The 20,448-nt window shown below is 39.9% G+C and overlaps 1 protein-coding gene across 26 annotated transcripts in view; it reads left to right on the top strand.

Moving 5' to 3' along the window:
• ADGRL2 (adhesion G protein-coupled receptor L2) overlaps positions 1-20,448 on the top strand; it is a 504,554-nt gene that overhangs the window by 420,612 nt on the left and 63,494 nt on the right. For all 26 annotated transcript variants that reach the window (XM_084756886.1, XM_084756873.1, XM_084756880.1 and 23 more), the window contains one exon: positions 4,522-4,735. In XM_084756886.1, coding sequence (XP_084613012.1) covers positions 4,522-4,735 — 214 coding nt within the window. The remainder of the gene's footprint in view (positions 1-4,521; positions 4,736-20,448) is intronic.

Raw genomic sequence — 20,448 nt, 5'->3', positions numbered from 1 at the left:
ACCTCGTGTAAAGGGAAAAATTACATTAAGAAGTGAAAGCCACAACTGTGGTGATTTTTGTCCTGTAAGGAACAAATAGGGACAACTTTTTTTCCCCCAGGAAAATGTTTTTGTCCCTGTTTGGGTTTGCTTAGCAAAAACTCTTGTGTGTTAATGAAGAGGTTCTGACCTACAGGGCAGGTGTCAGAGGTCAAGGTTCACCTAAGTTTTCCGAGAATGATATGAGCTGACCGAGGGAGGGACAGATCTTGGGTTTTTTGTTTGTATGTTGTTTTGTTTGTTCGCTTTGGCTGTTTGCTTGTTTCTTTTGCTAACTGACATCTGTGTGTTTTCTCCCTCCCCACAAGTCTTTGGTTCCCATAGCTAATCCAGAGGGTGAGTGCCGTTCTGGCGTATGAACTCTGTCTAGTTTATAAGACAGTTTTGGGGATTTTCTTGACAGCACTCAATGATCCGCATTGTTCCACCACAGTGCACCCATTTACCAATACCCTATGTCCATAGCTTGAAGAAGTAGAGTAAATGCTTTATTAATTGTGGGTCAATGAGAAAAAATGCTGTGATTAATTAGGAGGATCTTGTTCATTTAGATTCATAACCTGGAAAAAGTCTTACACAATTTTTAACTACTTTTATTTCTTCAGAAAAGAAAGTGGGAACTTAGGAAAGCACAGGGATTTATTGATACAAGTTTTCAAAGGCCCAGACAGACAGACAGACAGACACACACACACACACACACACACACACACACACACACACGTACACAAACGTACATCATACCACACATACTCACATGTACACACACATATATATACATATATTTACACATACAAACACACCATGCACACATATATAAACACAGAAACATCATACACACAGACACCTATACACACACAAGCACACCACACACACACATTTCAGTGACCATTGTTTTTTCCATATGAGTGCACTTAATCGTTATCTGTTCTGTGTTAGATGTTTGTGTATCTACAATTCCACAAGTACCATTTTCATTATGATCTGTACCATTCATTGAAGCCGTACGTGTACTAGATAGTGGAATTCTCACAAACAACTCTATCAGTGAGCCTGGTGCCGTGGCTTGTGCCTATAATCCCAATACTGTAGGAGGCAGAGGCAGACAGGTCTCTGTGAGTTCCAGGCCAGCCTTGTCTACAAAGTGAGTCCAGGACAGCCAAAGCTACACAGACAAACCTTGTCTTTAATAATAAAACAAAGTGACCTCCACCAAAGAAAACCAAAAAGACCTCTATCAGAGTCTAGCAGGTATTTGTGTTAAAGACGAATGTCACATGGATCCAGCAGAGCATGCTGCTATGTTGTTTTTAACAAAATCTCAATCGTTCAATTTTTTTTTTTGACCAATAAAGTCTAGGATCCAGATACTAGAGTGAAAGCCTGCTAGCTCAGAGAGGCAGAGAAAGCACCCAGCTGACCTTCCTCCTTGGTGGACATCCCAGAAAGAATGCCTCTTCCCTAACTACCTCTTCACACAACCCCCTTCAAACTGAATGCCCCTCCCTTCCACTTCCTGTGCATCTCTCTAGCTGTCCTCCTGACTTTCTCTTCCTCTCTATGTTCTGTGCCACACCACAACTAAAATCAGATTTTTCCAATAAATAACATAATTTCGGGGTTCACAGTATGATCAAATATCCTGCAACAACGGAGTTCAGTGAAATAGCTAAGAATCAGAATTTGGCAGAGATGATTTATGATCTGAAACAGTAGACACTGTAGCTTTAGGCAAAAAGTGTTTGCTCTAACAAACTCCTATGTTCTTTGCAGTGGAAACACAAGAACCCTGATCCCTGTCCTTCTGTGATTCCGTCCTAGGCATCTCCTAAGTCATTAAAGGGTGCTGATCTTTTCCTTGCTTGACTGTTTTGGGTGACTATGATGTAGGCTGTAAAATTCCCTCTTTGTTAGCAGAACAGCAAGACATTGAGTTACATGGCTCCTCGAGTTGCTTTGACAAGCAGAAGAAAGTTCACTTAGATTTATACCTACATTCCTGCACACTGACAAAACCCAAATTTAAAGGGCACAGCTTAGAAATCACACAACTTTGTAATCAATTGTTTCTGACAAAACAATACCAAGGGTGAACTCTGCTCTAAGCCAGTCTTTTAATAGCATGTTCTAATACTCCTAAGATTTTATAATAATATGATTTATTCTCTTTTATTATGAAATTATAATTGCAAATAACCTCTGCCTTTAAAGTAGGTTACACTATAAGATTTTATTTGATGTCACTTGTTTGAATCTGCACATTGCTTTTTCCACAAATAAATAAGAGCTTGTGAAGCCATACACATGTTTTTAATTAAGACAGACGTAGCAGTATTAGGTATGTTGCTTCTTAAGTACAGGATCAGAAGAGGAGTCAAGTGTATCTGACCTTGTAGGGGTAGAAAAATACCTTTTATACCTTTTCCCAGCTAACTCTCCTGCCCTGAGACACCAAGCTTTGTGTCCGCGTTCCGTCCTTGTTACTTGCACACGCCTCCTTTTGTCCAGTGTTCTCATATTGCAGTGGACCTTAGGGTGAACTTCCCAGGCATGAGGATGAGGATGCTTGTGTTCCAGGTTATACAGTGCTTCTCTTCCTTCTGAAGTCTAGTTCCACGTTTAGTTTTCTCAGGAAAACTGAGCTTGAGCCGAGGTTGAGGATTGTTTTTTGTGCTGATCCTTTGGGTGTGGTCCAGCAGCCAGGTTTGGTTTGTTTGTGTATGTAGGATGAGGTACCTAGTACAAGGCTTTGGACTGGTGAGGGAACTGTGCAGCTCAGAGAGAGAAGGGTTTACCACTGCTCAGATATACACACTCACTGCTCTAGGTTGAAGTTTATAAACTGGGAGGAGTTTCTCCTGAATCTATCAGGGTTTTTTTTTTCCCTGTAATTGTGCTATAGAGGGTGAGCCAGTGATGCGGAGTAATCAAAGCAGAGATGAGGTAGTAAAGCAGACAGCTGTGGCGGTGCACACCTTTAATCCCAGTTGGGAGACAGAGGCCTGTGATCTGAGTTCAAGGCTAGCCTGGTCTACACAGTAAGTTACAGGCCAGCCAGAGCTACAGAGTAAGACCCTTTCTCCAAAACAAATACAAACACGAAACATTAAGGTTATTACAGAAATGCTGTAGAAGGTGACAGGCAAGAAAACAGAAAGGAGACTCAGGCAGCACCTGAGAGCTTGTTACTATGGTGACTAATCCCCAGGTAGCCCTCCACTCTAGTGCAGCTGGGGCCCTTGTCTTTCTCCATCATACATGTTCACCCCTTCACTTTCCCTGTCTCGAACCATTGGCTCCGGTACTAATTGACGGGATTTCTGGCTTGGAACTTTGGCTTAGATTAGGCTGGACTGGTGGCTCAGAAGATAAAGATGTTTGCTCACAAGCCTGGAACCCACTTGAGGTAGAAAGAGAGAACCAACTACCTAACTTGTTCTCTGACCTCCACTTGTATGCCTGTAGTGCACAGATCATGTACCCCTTAAAATTCTAGCCTCTTGATTTCATTCAAGATTCTTTTCTGGCACATAGAGCTGTTGTGTCATGTGTAATTTCATACAGCCCTTAAGCATCTTTGTGGCTTACAGGTAGAAAAGCTAATGCAATAGGTAGTTCACTCCATTTTATAGAACGGGTAACTTACAAAACCTTTGCTCTTTGATGTTTATTGGAGTAGGTTGGCTCAGTGCTGTCTTCTGTGAATATTCATCTTCCCAATCTTTTTAGTGATGTCACTTTTAAAATGGTGTCTATTAATTGAAAATGTTACCATCCTCTAGAATTTTCATTGTCATAAACCATTTTAGTTACTTTAGGAAGAACTTCTAAGATAAAGTGATTCGATAGTAATAATGCTGACAACAATTGATTTGTACATTAAAAATGATACAGTAAGGATGGTGTATGTCAGCCTTACTCCTTCACACTTGTGACAAATTTTCCTTGATTAGATGTTTAGATACTTATAAAACTTGACAAGTGTTCATTAAGGCAATTAAATTTAACATTTTCTTTGAATTTACGCAACAATAGATGTTTAGTTGTGATTATACTAGATTATAGGGAAAATGACTTTTGAAAGTAATTTTAAGATGTCTAATAAGGATGATGAGTTCAGGTAGAGATGCATAAAAGTATCTCGTACTAACCTTCAGATGTCTAGTTAAGAGTAAGTACATGGATTCCTGACATTTCTTGACTGTGACGAGTCTTGTTTCTTGAAAATGCCTTATTGTGCTGGACAGTGATGGAGAAAGCCTTTGATCCCAGTACTCGGGAGGCAGAGGTAGGCTGATGGCTCTGGGTTTGATTGAGGCCAGCCTGCTCTACAGAGTTGAGTCCAGGACTGTGAGCCAAGGGTACACAGAGAAACCCTGTCTCGAAAACAAAACAAAACAAAAACCAAACAAAAACGCCTTACTGAAATAATGTACCTAACACCTGAGTTAAAGCCTGGCTTTCTGTTTTAATTCTCCTCAGGTTTCAGCAGAGCAGCCTTACCATTCGGGTTAGTTAGACGAGAACTGTCCTGTGAAGGTTATTCTATAGACCTGCGATGTCCAGGCAGTGACGTCATCATGATCGAGAGTGCAAACTACGGTCGGACAGACGACAAGATCTGTGATGCAGACCCCTTCCAGATGGAGAACACAGACTGCTACCTCCCTGATGCCTTCAAAATCATGACTCAAAGGTACATACGTGGGCACATGTGTCCTGTTTTAGCTACTGTATCGACTCGGTAAAGTTAGTGCTTTTCCAAAGTAAATAGATGCTGCCTACAGCGAAGCTTGTGAATTGAATGGTTAGATTGTTTTACTCACCTGTTAATGTCTACATTATATTATGTTTTCTGCAACATTTCAGTCTGTACGTCATCTTAATATAGATGATGGAAGATAGAACACATACCTTAATTTTATATAGCATAAAATAAGGAGAAAGAAGTCTCCAAATCTAAGCTTATTTCTCTGGGCTTCAGAAATTTAAAGTGTTTTCTGAAATCATAAAGAATGTTTATATGTCTGGAACTTGGTCAGTAATTGCTCTTTACCCTTATTTTAAGTGAGTCTTTATAGTAGTTTAAGTTTAGTCACATCAAATCTGAATGGAAAGTGTTGTATAGTGTGAGTCCATTGAAGATTTAGAAGACCTTGCTTTGGGTTTGGTGTAGTTTACCTGTAAATCTGGCATGTTGCAGGCTGAGACAGTAAGATTATGAGTCTAAGGGCATCCTGTTCTATATGGAGAAATCCTTTCCCCTGCCGACCTCCTCCTCACCCACCTCTCAGTCGGTTGGGATAGGGAGCGCACACTCTGTAGACCATTCTGCTTCCCTACAGTGAAAAACTGAGTGTGTGATTGCTGCCCCACACTTGCTCTAGCGTTTAGTGTTGAGAGTGTTTGAATGTTCGCTGCTTTGTAAACATCTCCTTGTTTCAGTTAATAATTCCTTACTGATGCGTAACATGGAAGATCTTCCCATGTGCTCATTCCTTTCCAGGTGTGCACCTTGAGATCATGTCTGTTTGTTCTTAGTGCCACCCGACCCCGACCCCTCCCCCTGTCTTTATCGCTTGGGCTGCTTGCTTAGTTTTAAAAATTCTTTGTACACTTGGCGTGGAAACTGCTTTCTCAGTCCTCAGTTGTGTCTTATAGAAATGATTTCAGTGTGCTACTGGCTTCTTTTTTTTTTTAAAGTATATTTTATTAATTTATTCATATTACATCTCAATTTTTATGATATTAGCTTCTTTTCTGTGCCCCTGGTCCTTACTTTAAAAAGAACTGACAGTAAAAGAACAGCTGCAAGTTTAGAAAGCATGTAGCTAAGTGTATCCTCGTGGACCAGGGTGAAATCTGTTTAAACACTTAAGCAACTTCCAATGTCTGTTTCACATTTACTCAACCACAACTGCGGGGCACGGTAGAAGTTTGGAGCTGTGCTGTCCATGCAATCAGTGTGCTAAAAATGACATATAAGGTATATTTCTGCATAGTGATGAGGGTATATCTGCCTTCCTCAAACAGTACATAGATGGGTAGACATATTCTAATAAGGTTCCTCTCTGTAATCCAAGCAAGTCCCTTCCCCTTCACTACTTTACGCATTGTTCAAGATGATTCTGAGGATAAGGCAAAAGGCAGAACTATATTTTCTGTACAATTTGTAATAGAATAAATATGTTTTGCCCACAATTAGGGGAATTAAAGTTCAAAGCAATATAAAATGTGATGACACTTGAGTGTATGCACCATGGCTTGTGTTAAGTGGGTACATCACTGTAGATTAGTCTCCAACTAAAGGGTTACAATTCAGTCTTCACAGGTTGAGTTTAAAGTAGGTATTTATGCAGATGTGACAGAATACCTGGATTCCTGGGTTGGGTTGTAAGCTGGGAGAGCATCTGCGGAGTTGACTAAAGACAGAACATAGACAATGGAGACACGTGCTCTTCAACGTAACATGGCCATGGGCCTCCATAACTCTCCTAAACTCAGATGCCTGCCTTATGGAGCCTCTTTGCCATTGTAACCGCACAGCTGGATAGGGACTCAGTGATGCTCCTGGTGATTGTGAGGAGGCATCTGAGTATCTTTAGCCAAAGAAAAGATCAAGTTTTGAGCCTTTTAGATACATAGTTTACTCCATGGTGAGGTTGAAGAAAATCCTAAATTGAGCATCCTAGGCCAGTGAGAACCTACATTAGACACAATGTACCTAACACTTGGCACCCAGTTTTTAAAATTTCGGAATTCATGGCAGCTCAGTGAACACCGTTACGTGTTTATATACACAGTGGTTTACTGTCATTGGGATCAACTAGCTCAGTGGTGCCTCAGTTCTCCAGGACCACTTTGTCCCGAGGTCCCCACTGTTTAGAACATAGTAACTATACTAAAGTGACACAATGGTCACATAGTTTAGCATCATTATTAATTCAAATATTTTGTACAAAAACTCCTTGATCTTTGCATTCACGGCTTTCTCCTCTATCTCCTGCTTCCCTTCCTCTGGGACCCAATGTCATAATGAGATCTCTAATTTGATTAGCAGATCACCTAGAAGAATAACAAGCTTTCTCTGTGGGGGTAGTTAGAGCAGAGATAATGAAAACATCAGAGGATATGAGGGCATGAAGGGAAAAAATCAAACACTAATTCATAATTGTCTATACCTTAAGAATACATATTCTTAAGAGGATGGATGGGGATGGTATGTATTGGTATATTTTAACAGAAAGCCATTACAGCTAGATTTTCTAATATGGCTAGTAGCTTGCTAGATCTTCTTTAAAAAACTAGAGAACATCACCAAACTTTTAAGAGTTCCAACAAAATGTCCTTTCTTTCAATTCTCTTTTTGTTTTGTTTTGTTTAAATAATTTATTCAGATTACATCTCAATTGTTATCCCCTCACTTGTATCTTCCCATTCCCCTTCCCTCTCTCTTTCACACACCCTAGGTCTGTGACAGAAGGGGACCTCCTCCCCCATCATATGATCACAGCCTATCAGGTCTCATCCTGGTAGCCTGCTTACCCTTCCTCTGGGTGCCACCAGGCCTCCCCACCAAAGGGAAGTTGTGAAATAGGGGCAACAGAGTTCATGTCAGAGTCAGTCACTGCTCTCCACACAACTGTGGAGAATGTCCCTCAGTCAAAGAATGGATAAAGAAACTGTGGTACATTTACGCTATGGAATATTACTCAGCTATTAAAACAAGGAAATCTTGAAATTTGCAGGCAAATAGATGGAACTAGAAATGATCATCCTGAGTGAGGTAACCCAGACCCAGAAAGACACACATGGCATATACTCACTTATAATTGGACACTAGCCCAACAGGGATGTCCCCCTGAAAGTCTTCACTCAGCGGGGGATTGGGATAGATACTGGGGCTTCCTATTGGGAATGCAGGTGAGAGAGGTATGGGGAAATGAGGAAATAGAAGGATCCAGAGTGTCCTAGAAACCTACAAGAAGAACATCAAGGCTGGTGGATCTGGACCCAGGGAGGTCTGCTCAAACTACTGTACCAACCAAGGACAATGCATGCAGCAAACTTAGAACCCCTAGTCAGATATTTCTTTCAGTTCTTAAGGAATTAGTATTCAGAACCCGAGACACAATCTCAGTTGCCTAAAGAGTGCTTGGTCAGATACTCTTACTTCAAGCCCAAATCCCAGATGAGGTGTGTAGGACTGGAAGACTAGCCTGTGAGCAGAACTACTGTTTACTGTTCCACTTTATTTAGTAAATGGGCTCTTCAAGTTGAGCATCCATAACAGAAAATCTGGATCATAATATTGTATTATCAACATGGTATCACAACAGAAAATGCTCCCACATGGCATTGTGACAAAAAGGTGCTGCAAAGCACGGTTCTGCTGAAACCCTGGAGTTACCTTCTGGCTGAGTCTAAGGTGCCTGTGAAACAATGAACACCGTGTTCCTACCTCTGTCCTATCTCCCCAGTAATTTACTATGTATAATACTTGAGCCTTACATACTAGTAAGAAAAATTGGAAACATGTTTGCTTTCAGTCCCTTCAGGTGAGAAACTTTCCACCCAGAGAACATTTTGCACATAGTGCTTCAAGTTTGGGCAACTGTCTATGCCCTGGATATGTTATGACACATTAGTAACTAACTGCTTCTCCGTTCCTCTTGTTGGTCCAGTTTAGTCATGAGAGAGGCTGCATCTGGAAACAGGTCAGAGAGGAGCAGAAAGGGAAGAGCTCGGTATGAATGGCTACCTGTTTTCACTGACAGAACAGCAAAAATAAAAAAATAAAAAATAAAATAAAAAATAAAAAATGATGGGAGTCAATGCAAAGAGACAGGAAGGTGTGGCCTTAGGGATCAATCACTACTGTTCCTTGCTTGCCAGATAAGTAGACACACACACACACACACACACACACACACACGTAGACAGCTAGTGCCTGGTACATGTGTCAAGCTTACTGCATGTACTTCTACAGGTGGACTTCATTATATGTGCTAAAAACACACAAGGTGTTTCCGCTGGGTCTGAGTGCAAGAGGACTCCGTGTCTTGTTGCTGCAGTACTTGAAAAGGATTTAGAGGCTGAAAATAACTTAAGTTCTGGGAATACACGTTGTTGCTCTGTCTACCACCATTATTAGATCTTCAAGTGGGATATAGGGTATTGGCATAAATAGATAAATAATTCCTAACATAGCAGCTGAAACCCCATTTATAAATTGTAGTGTGCTTGTGGATTATAATTACTTAATCAACACTATGACAGTGTGAACGTAAACATTGCATTGAAAGGGGGAAGATAAGACTGAGATGGTTTGAAAAACATTTTCATAGTGGAGGCATGTAAGTACCCCACTCATGGTATGTCAGCATGCAAATCATAAGATAGTCTGTCATACTAGACTGGTGTAGTTGGAAAGAGCCATAAAAACAAAACATGGAGGCAGTGTTTCTGCAGCTGGGCTGTCAATGAATAATTAGCATGCACATACAACCACTTCGCTCTGAAAACACAAAACCTCAAGTAGTTTAGTGAGGGACACCAGTGTTTCAGTGTAGCTATGGAGTCTGCTTTGTGCACAGAGCTTCGCTGCTGCCTCTCACCATTACCTCATCCTCAGTCAGCAATCAGGTAACTGGGTTTCCTTTCCAGATTGTGAAAGTGAAATTATGATTCCTCTGGTTTCTCTTTACCTGGTGGTCACTTAGAAGAGTGAACAGTGCCTGTGTGAGTAACTGGTAGAACTTTCTCTGGGTTTCTTACTCAGAATCTGAGGTACAAGAAATACCTCAGATAGCAGATTTTAAACATTTGCCCGAAGTATATTGGTTAAATCTCTTTATCTAAAAGTGCCCAAGTTCACTATGCCCTGCATATTTCAGATTTCATATTTGAAGCATTTCAAATTTTCCAATGAGTAATGTTCAACCTGTGTGCCTGTCTTTAAAGTATTCTCAGTAGTTCATCATAAAAAGGTTGAATTAATTTCTTTTTGCAAAATAAGATTTATTTATGCCTGAAGATTATCGGACAGTTACCATCGCAGATAATGGTGGCTTTTTAGCAATCTTTGAGGATAATCGTCGGACACCTTCACGTAACATAGTTACAATTCTTTTGTGTCAGTTAGAAAAACAATTTCTGCTCTTATTCCAAAGCTTTGATTAATAAACAAGGTAGAAACTCACTGAGAGTTGTGAATCTGCTGTGACATATGAGTGTAGCCTCGTTGGTGCCTGGACCCTCAAGGTAATGGTGTGTGCGAGGTCAGGTAATGTTGGTCTGAGGACCTTGCTCTGTCCTCACACTGCTGCTTTGCAGAGCGATAACCGGGATCTCTCCATCCTACTAGAGCTAGGCTGTGGCTTGTCTTTTAAAAGAGTTGTTGAACACCAAACACCAGGTTGTTGACAAAAGACGGGAAGGAGGCTCTGCCATCCATCACACATGCTGAGTCAGCTGCCTGTGTGGACAGCACATTTGGTTCCATTGCTGCAGGCATATTCTCCATATGTGTTTTTAAAACGAAAGGTTTGATATCCGTTTCTTCCCCTTTTAAGCATTTTGAGCCTTTGTGAAGTTTGGCACAGATGCTAAAACCGCCAATTATGTGCTGAACGCTTCATTCCTTAGTGGAATTTGTTTTCACATCCTGCGATGTTTCTGATTGTTTGTTTTTATGGGACAGGGTTTGGCTGTGTTTCCAGCCCCCTTATGCGCTAGACTTACAATCACACCTGGATATGAAATTTTATTATTCAATAACTGTTATTTAAGTTGATAAACTTATTTTCAAATATACTAATATATATCAATTGTATATAAACTATTTAAACAAAGGAGAATGCATGGGAGCATGCACACACACACACACACACACACACACACACACACAACATTACTATAAGAAGTGGTAAATCTCAAAGCTCAGATGTTAGCCAGAAGAATCCATTAAAATGCAGCCACGGTTCTGGCAGACTTCATGATTATAGATTTCTGTTGGTGTGTAGTCTCCTTGACATACAAACCTCTCAGCCTTTGTATTGATCACTCAGTCTCCGTAAAGAGGCCCTGTGTCCATGTCAGTACTCTAGGAAGTAATTTTTTTTATTTAATTAATACACATTTACTGATCTCTTTACAGGCAACAGTAAAGTTTATACATACCTTTCTCAGACCTGAGGTCTCTTCCATGCTAATTGTATGTTTAAAACAATAACGTTAGCTCAGCGTGTGTTGTCATCTGAGTTGATGTCTCGTGGTTCTGGGGAGCTGGTGTGCTCTGCCATCAGTTTAAGTGCTTGCTGGCTGGGTTACTCAATACAATCATGCTTGCCCATAGGATCCAAGTCGGCAGCTTCTGAGAAACTGCGCTCATCCTATGCGCTGCTTATCCCAAGTGCTTTTATCTAACTGTGGTGTCAGGTTTATCAACTGTTTGTCCATTAGGATGGAACACAGATGGGTGAAAAGAAACAAGTTAGTTTACTGGCTTACCATGTCTGTGCAAAACATGCTGAGGTTATTCTCTATGTCCTGGTAGTGGCTTTCACTAAATATCTTGCTCTTGGCTGATTTTATTTATCGACAACTACTTGGAATTCCTTCTTTGACTGCAGGTTTGAGAGTTGCTACCATAGATTCTTGAATCTTAGTACAATAATACATAAAGATTACAGATTAATCGGTATGTCTAATAGGGCACGTGCTTTGCATATCACTCACTGGTGGGCAGGCCAAGTCCATATCGCAGAAAGGCAAGATTACTGGCAATTAAAAAAAAAAATAAAGAACATACCAAAACCACTCCACGAACCATATTAAACTTTCTCAGTTGCAGTATGAGAAAGACTAATAAGTTATAAAATAGCTTATAACACAAGCCATCTAAGTGTCCCCTATGCAACACCTAAGTGAATGAAGAAGAAGCAGTAGGGTCACAGCAGAGGTTCTTTGCTGCAGGGACCTAGAAGTTTCCTTTTAAAATGCAAGTATGTCCATGGAGAGGCCCAGCCCACAATGTTGTTTTCACAGATACTTGCTCATATATAGCATTTATTCCTTTCATGTTGTGTTCCTGGTTTGAATGGCGAACTGTCATTTTTTTTCCCCTGAGGACACTGTGTTGCTGCTTTTTGAACAACCTCACTATCACTGGATGAAACAACTTCATATATAAAGTATATAAAGATAAAGGAAACCAGGGCTTTTCTTGGAGGGCGGGTCATGGATTCACTGTGTCTAATGTACACGAAGCCTCATGCCCCAGTCTCCTGACTGCTGGAATTACAGGTTCTCCACCCACCCCACCACCAAGCTCATAAATGACCTTTTAATCTGAAATGGTAATGAATAAAGAAAGCTTGAAATAAATGATATCTTCTGGCAACCACCATCAAATAAGCACACAGAGTGGACACTTAACCTCAGTTGTAAAGAAAAAGGTGCTTTATTTGGTAAGAGTTAATAATTTTGATTCAAAGTTGGCTTTTTCTTATGTCTTCTGTTTGCTTGCTTCCACCCCACCCCGCCCTGCCCCATAGACTCGCTCTGCTAAAGTGTAGTAGAATATACATTTCTACCAGTTTTCTACCAGAATGTTGTTCAGATGTATTTATAATCTGCAATATATTGCTTGTATACATTGGCATTTTGAAATTTACTGTAAAATGAATGATAGGCCAGTATTATTCCAGGTAAACTGATAATTTTACGTTGTTATTATCCTTGCCCATTTCATGAGATTTTCAAACACACACACACACACACACACACACACACACACACACACAGAGAGAGAGAGAGAGAGAGAGAGAGAGAGAGAGAGAGAGAAACTGCCCATATTTCTTGTCTTTGTTTCATTTTTTGCTTAGTGTTTTTGTGACTGTAATTTTCAGAGGTCTCCCAGGCTAGCCCTGCTTGGTCTGGAGCTCTCTATGTAGACTAAGCTGGCCTTGAATCTACTGAGACCCACCTGCCTCACTTGCCCATATGCTGGGATTAAATGCATGCACCAACCTGCCCTGGATCTGTGTTTTATTATCTGATTAGTAGTTTAACATCGGGCATTTATTGACTAATTCTATTAAATACAGAAAGCCAGCTCTTTAGTTATTTAAAAGCATTTTAAGTCATCAAAAATTGTGGCTGTCCTTATTTTCTAGACATTCTATACTAGAGTTTTTAATATAAAGACTATAATAGTAAGAACATAATCACTCAGTATTAATGTTCTATATTGCACGTAGAAAACTTATGGTGAAGAATGAATTCTCTGGTGGCATTTTACTAGTATGTATTCAGTTGTCTTGCAGATTTTAAGGGCCCATCCTTCTTACGTTACTCTGTTCTTCCTTAAATATATCATACCAATTTAAATAATTTAGTACTGTTTGATATTCTGCAGTTAATTTTAGAGCTAATAATATCTGTTTTACATGTTTCTAGGCGAAATCTCATTATGAAAAAAAAAACAGCACAAAAGAGACTCTGTCACCCTTTAGTATTGTCTAGACCATGCGGTCAAGGGTAGCATGAAGCAAGTGCACATAAGAGCTCTTTGAGTGTTCCTTAACATGCTGCATCCCACCAAAAACTGTGGTTTCAGGACTTACTTAACACACTGCCCACCTGTGCTCGTCAGGGATATTACTGTGATGGATACATGAAAGGTTTTTAGGGAGAAAATAATTATTTGGCTCAGGGTTTTTAAAGTTTCAGTCCAAAGTCACCTGTTTCCATCACTTTCGTCCTGATGGGAGGCAGAGCATCACGGTGAGAGGAGTGTGGTGCACAGGAGGCCATGCTTCTCGTGAGCACTGGGAAATGCACGGCATCTAAACTCTGTCTCCCTTGGCTTTGATGCCATCCTTCACTTGTCTGTTTTACATCCTCTCCTTTGTGGTCCCTGAAGAGCAACTAAGACCATTTGAAGATTGTGTTAACTGGATGCTTAGTTTGTGGTAAGTTCAGTCTGGGTTTGGTGCAGTGTTTTTATGTCCTTTGAACTTGTGGGCTGTTCTGGTGAAGAAATGGCCTGTGGGAAATATGCATGTTACTTATTGTATATTTCCTAATAATCCTGGCATAGATGTGCCAGGCCACACCACGGTGTAATTGTTTCCTATGCCACCTAATACAGGCGAAGGAGAAGGGGAATAACACTAACAGTGTATCAAACAAGAGTCAAGCAAAATTCTGTCAGTTGTTAAATGTGTGAGACGTTAAGACGTCGTCCAGCTTTTGTTCGTTACCCCCTAGCTGTTTCCGGTTGGAGTACAGATTACAAAAGGCACCTGCCAAGGGCAGTAGGTAAGACTATCAATGTGCCAAGCAGGCTTTGGAAAAAAGAAGCTGAAAATTCAAAAACTCCAATAATTCAATTGATTTAAAGGGCATTAATTAAATGATAGCAAAATGTTTATCCATTCAATGAAAGTGTTGAGCTAGAATAGCCCATTTCTACAGCGTATGCTAAATACTATAATGGGATGGAACTTGGTGAGTTATAAAGAAACTAAGAATGGTGGACTTTGGTTTTTCCCTTCTCTCCCCCTCTTCTGCTGTTTGGAGATAACACCAGCAGTAGCATCAGCTGTTACGCACTAATAGCCTACGTGTCAAGAAATGTGTTTTAAGTTACATGTCTTTAGTAGTGATTTCGGTATAATCTCTAATCAAGAGATCTTTCAGAAGATGAATTTCCTGCTCCTCATTACCTTTGAAACTTGCTAGAACCATAAATCCCAAGAAGATAAGAAGATGTATACTGACTTTTAAAAGCATATTTTGTTATTTGATGAGCTTGTTCCACACATTAAATTACACCCTGATCTAGCCCTAAGATCATTGCATCATTAATTTGTGGAACTCCGCATGTGTTGTCTGGATGGAGCTAACCATGGGTTGTTATGTAAAGGAGGTCACAAGGTTTAAAGAAATATATAAACACGTGTGTGACGGGTGATGACTTACTGTCTGTCATAACTAATACATGACGATTCAAGACATTTCTGTGTACACTTCCATTTATTTCAACCCTTGATGAACAGATCCTTTTTAAGCTGCAATGATTACTGAATGTGAAATGTAACCGAGATTATTTTTTATTCAAATATAATTTAAATATTCATCAAAGTGAAGTTATGCTTAAGACTGACAGAGACTATTAACATCAAAAAATATAATTAACTGCATTGGGTATCATGAAGTAGAGTTAGCCAAATAGCCGAGAGGTCTAATTGCTCTAGAGTTTGAGAAGCGATGGTTTTATTTTATGCTGTATCTGAGGAATTAATAGTAGTGTGGTTTCCTATGTGGGCCAATTAAAAGCTGCCTGTTAAGGTTCATTGCTCTATAGGAAACCCATTGACTATCGCTTAGTAAACAGGATTGACATGTCAGTGTGTACAAGAAGATAAAATAGAATAAAAACCATGAACTTGAGATGCACTGAAAATGGTGAGTAGACCCGTGTCCTGTCACAGAGCCATAGAGAATGATGTGCAATTCTCCATTCTTCCTGCTTTTCCTGGCCTGCCTCCCCTACCCTCCCCCCCCCACCCCAAATCATTGCCCTGTGAGAGGCTTCCTGGCTGATGCCCTCACAGAACCTGCCTGACATATGGGAACATAGTCCTTCTCCTGGGTGGCGCTGCTATTTAATGCCAGAGGACAGAGCTGAGGCTGAGCCTCACCATCCCTCATTGTAGCTCCCCAACTCTCCAGGTAGACAGCTTCATTTCCCAGGGGTTCAGATCCTCACTCTGCACAAACTTGTTTCTGACTTGGCTTCCCCCAACAGAGTTTGGAGCACTTCTCCCAGCAAGCCTCTTAGAGAGCTCTACCTCAAATGTCACCTCCTGTGTTGCCCAACCGAAGGACAGTGCTGATATTAAATATAAAACAAAACGTACAAGGATATTGGCTACCTATGTTTTAAGTATGGGAGTGAAGTTTTAAAACTAAGCATTTGAAAGCGAAGAACAACAAGAAAATTGTCTAGTTCAAGTGTAAAAATGGATTTTTTTCATCTTTGCCGTGTCATCTCTTTTCTTTAACGAAGGACGTTATTTTGACCTTTGTGTAGCCCCTAAGCTTTTTAGCTGCGAGAGAAAAGGAACCATTCCTGATTGAACCCTGAGGATGCAGAGATTCATGACTTTTCAGGCATCCCAATGGCATTTTGACATTAATGACATTGCCGAAATAGAAGTGTGTATGGGTCAATGATAAGAGCAAGGTCCACCATGTTTCTCCTTCTTAGTAACGATGTTATCAAATATGTGTAATAAATTGACCCTGATTTCCAGCACAAACTATATAATGATTGTGGACTTACTGCTTCAGCTATTCTTGATGATGGATTTTGTTTTGTTTTCTTTTTTTTCTTTTTGCAAATAAATGTGCTTTGGAAACTATATGCACCACCTACAATACTATTGGTTCTATCTCGATATTGTATTTTGTTAAGCTGTGAAACTCCTAAAGTTGAAGAGTAAGGTTGAGTTGGTTGTGTCCAGGCTGATAAAGTCTGTCCTGTGTCTCTAACTGAAGTGATAAAGATGGTTTTCCAGCCCATCTTTCTAAGGAGCTTCGCCAGATCTAGATGTGAGGCATTTTCAGCTTTCAACGCCTGTGTTGAATGGTTCACAGCATTTGGCCTTCCCTTTGCTCCCATCCCTGCTTGCACATGAAATCAGTGATGCTTAAAGCTCTCAGGTCCCCACCAGCTGCACCTTCTGTACAACTTACTGATATGATAGAAAGTAAATCCAGGCTGTGAGTATATTATGAAATGGAAGCGTTCTGTCTTCACTATCATTAAAAAAAAACACATCTATGTTATTTATACAACTTATGAATCAGAGAAATTCTAAACTATTATGTCTCAGAGTTTTTGAGCCAGGTTTAACTTAGGAAGAGTCTGACCTTGTCAAAGCGTCCAGAATGTGCCCTATCAAATGCAATGTGTGCCCTAATATGTCAGTCAAAGGTATCCATGAGCAGCAGGCAAGAATATGCATTTACATGAGTTCAGACTGGTGTGTGAGGAGGTTACCTTTATAAAAGGTACAGTGGTATGCACAGCACATGGCTCAGATTCTCTGAAAACTATAGCTAGCTAACTACTCAGATATAATATGCTAATGCAGAGTAGATAAACCAAATCCCTGTATGGTACAGCATGCTTCCAAACATAGATGGGTGATAGGAAATAGTCAGAGTAGCTTAGATGGAAAATATGCTGTAGATTGAAGGGGCACTGAGGTCTGTGAGCAACTACTGCACACTGAACCTCATCCTTCCTGCATTCTGCACCTTAGCATCGCCATCCACCATCTTCTTTTTAGTACTATAATTTCCTTTATTCCCCTTTGGCCAAGGAGCAGGGGTCTTTCAAATATCCCCCTTTTTAATTCCTAAAAACATGCAATCATTGTGTGTTTATGTATATGTGTATATATATATATATATATATATATATATATATATATATATGTATGTGTGTATACATGTATGTTTGTATACATATATGTATATACTTTGTCTTTGTTTCCAGTCATGTCTTTATTGAAATAGGTATAAGGGTTTGAGAGGCTTCTATTAACTCTGAAGCCACCAGAATTCATGCTTTTATAGCAGAGAACAGTGATACACAATACCACACACATTTTGTTAGTTTTTCTCTACATAGATATTGTTTGTATGTGGTTATTTTAGGGTATTATTATCTCTGTAATAGATTAGTCTATCTATCTATCTATCTATCTATCTATCTATCTAGCCATCTATCTATCATCTCTCTCTATTTCTATCTTTTTAAGATGATGTGTCCTCTTGTGACTGAGATGTAACAGGATGCTTTCCTTGATCCACACTTTTTAAAAAGAGCTCTTTGGGTAATAGGCTGTAGACTGAATGCTTATGAGTTGTGTTCAGTTATCGAAAATGCCATCAGCAATGCCTTGTTGCTTTCTTATCAGCTACTTCCTGCTGTCAGCTTGGCACTTATTTCAATAGAAAAGGATTTGCATCAAATGTGATGCCTTATTATATGCAGCTAACACAGGGTTTTTAATTGTGCAAACACACGAGACTCCTGCGGTGGTAGTCAATTTGATAAAAGGATTAGATTATGAATATTTTGTCATGATTAAATATTACTTCTGATTTATCAGAGGTAAGCCAGTGAAATTTGTCATCTATTTATCAGTCAGATGAGACTCCATTAGATTTGAGTGTGAATCACAAAGTACCCATCTCTTTATATTGTCTCCTGAGGATTTGATGTTTTATATTCAGATGCGGGTGTTGAGGAGTGTTTTGGGCCTTCTTCCCAGCTCAGCTGACTTGTTCCATTACCCCAAGGGTCTCTGTTTCTAGCTTTGGCCTAAGATGGTTTTGTTGTTGTTGTTGTTGTTGTTTGTTTGTTTTTGTTTTTTTTTATCTTCAGGGAAACAATATCTATACCTATACAAAATTTCTGCAGTTTTTTTTTTATTTAAAGGAGATGACTCACATGTATCATAAGCCATTTTAGGTTGCTGAGTCCTTAACAAACAACAAAAAGATGAAGCAGAAAATAAGAAATCCAATTTAGAAAGCACTCATTCAGTGATTACTTTTTGGTAAAAGTGGTTCTAAGTATTGTACAAATTTACAAGAAGCCTACCAGGGAGGTAAAGCTTAGGATCCAGTAACCACTAAAGTCATATGATAAAACAAAGCAAAACACTGAGTATTTGAGAGGTAAATTCTATTAAACAAGTATATATGAAGTTTACTCTTTTGCTTTAGATAGTGACAAACTGACTACAATGAAAATAAAGCATAGAACATTCAGCATGGAGCAGAATGTAAATAATTGACAAGCAAATGCACGGACTTTATAGGTAAAGAATACAGAGGAAGATGTCTTTGAGTTCCAGTTCCACAGAAGAAGTTATACTGTGGCCAGCGTGGTTTTCACTGGCTTTCTCCATCCACCCGGCCCTTTGTCATGGAGACCTTCCTTCCATGCCCAATGGAGAGTCACTGCTTAGGCCACACCCAGGGACCACCTGGAACTGGAGAAACTCAGTGGTTTTTTTTTTTTCTTTTTTTCTGCCTCAGAGACTCAAGGGATCTTCTTCAGAAAGGGAGAAGCGGGTTCCAGCATGCAGCAAGTTTTATGTAGTACACTAGTGTCTAGTGTTTCCAACCACAGAGATGCTCCAGAATTTAGAGGTCTACACAAAAAAAGTGGCTGCTATGGAGATATCTTTGGTTTTTTTTCTGTTGGAAATCAGTTCTGAACCATACTGTGGAGGAGGTGTTTTTTGTTTGGCTATAGGGTGTGGTCTTCGTAACTTAATCAAATTCTCTTGATCTTGGATGTTTTATCTGTACTCGCGAGGGACTATTTTAAGCAACTATTTAAAATTGACTTCTTGGCAGCCCTCAGTTTGAACAGTAAGTGAATGTTGGGAGAAGGGAGGCAAAAGGTGACTTGAGGCAGAATTGAGGACCCTGCCTGCCTGGCTTCCCTCATTGTTAAGTACAGTTAAATAGGCGTGGCAGGACGCTTCTGTTGTTTAGATCTGACTCTAATTTGGTATCTATATTTGATAGATGTATTATAACTTACTCTTGGACCTATAAGTAATGAACTAGCAGGATCATTTATGGCAAAGAAGAGCCATGGGGGTGAAAATATTTCTTCAGTGAATAATCTTTCATAAACAAATAGTTACAAGGGAAAAAACATTTGAGGTGACCAATCTAAATCTGAATGTAATTAAAACGGAACATGGCAATCGATTATGTGACGGCACAGTTGCCAACATCTTTATACTATGGAAAGAGTACCCTCCGTTCACACTGTGTGTTTGTATGAATGCCCCCGGAAACATGGGGTATAATTTGATGACAAGAGGAGTTGACAGAAGATAACATGAATTTCTCCTGGTTTGGAAAACAGCACACATGGGAGCGGAGCATAGGTGCCATGGCTCCTATAGGGCGCAAAGCTGACGTCATCAGGGAGAGACTGCTGGCCTTTGAGTCAGTCTCCTGGCAGGCTGTCTTTAGTGGAAAGCATTTCCCTCCCATGGAGCTTCGACAGAGACGTGCACACCACAGCCGTTCCTCTGCAACACTGGCTTATCAATCAGTTTGTAGTAAGACATTAAGTTGCTCACTCAGAACCTTTCACTCCTTTTTAGAACACCACATATTTTTTTTATACACCCTTTTGTAAACTACGACAAATATTTTATGGCCAAACATTTTAAAAGGTGGAAAAAAGTAAATAAAAGACTAGTTGTAACATAGAAGTGTTAACAGAAGTGCGTTTTTGTGAGGAAAAGTCACGCTTGGAAATGATCTTGCACTGAGTATGAGTGAGCAATGGAG

This window comes from Acomys minous, assembly GCF_964271855.1.
Source record: "Acomys minous genome assembly, chromosome: 14".
Taxonomy (NCBI): Eukaryota; Metazoa; Chordata; class Mammalia; order Rodentia; family Muridae; genus Acomys; species Acomys minous.
This window is presented reverse-complemented; position numbering and strand designations above follow the sequence as displayed.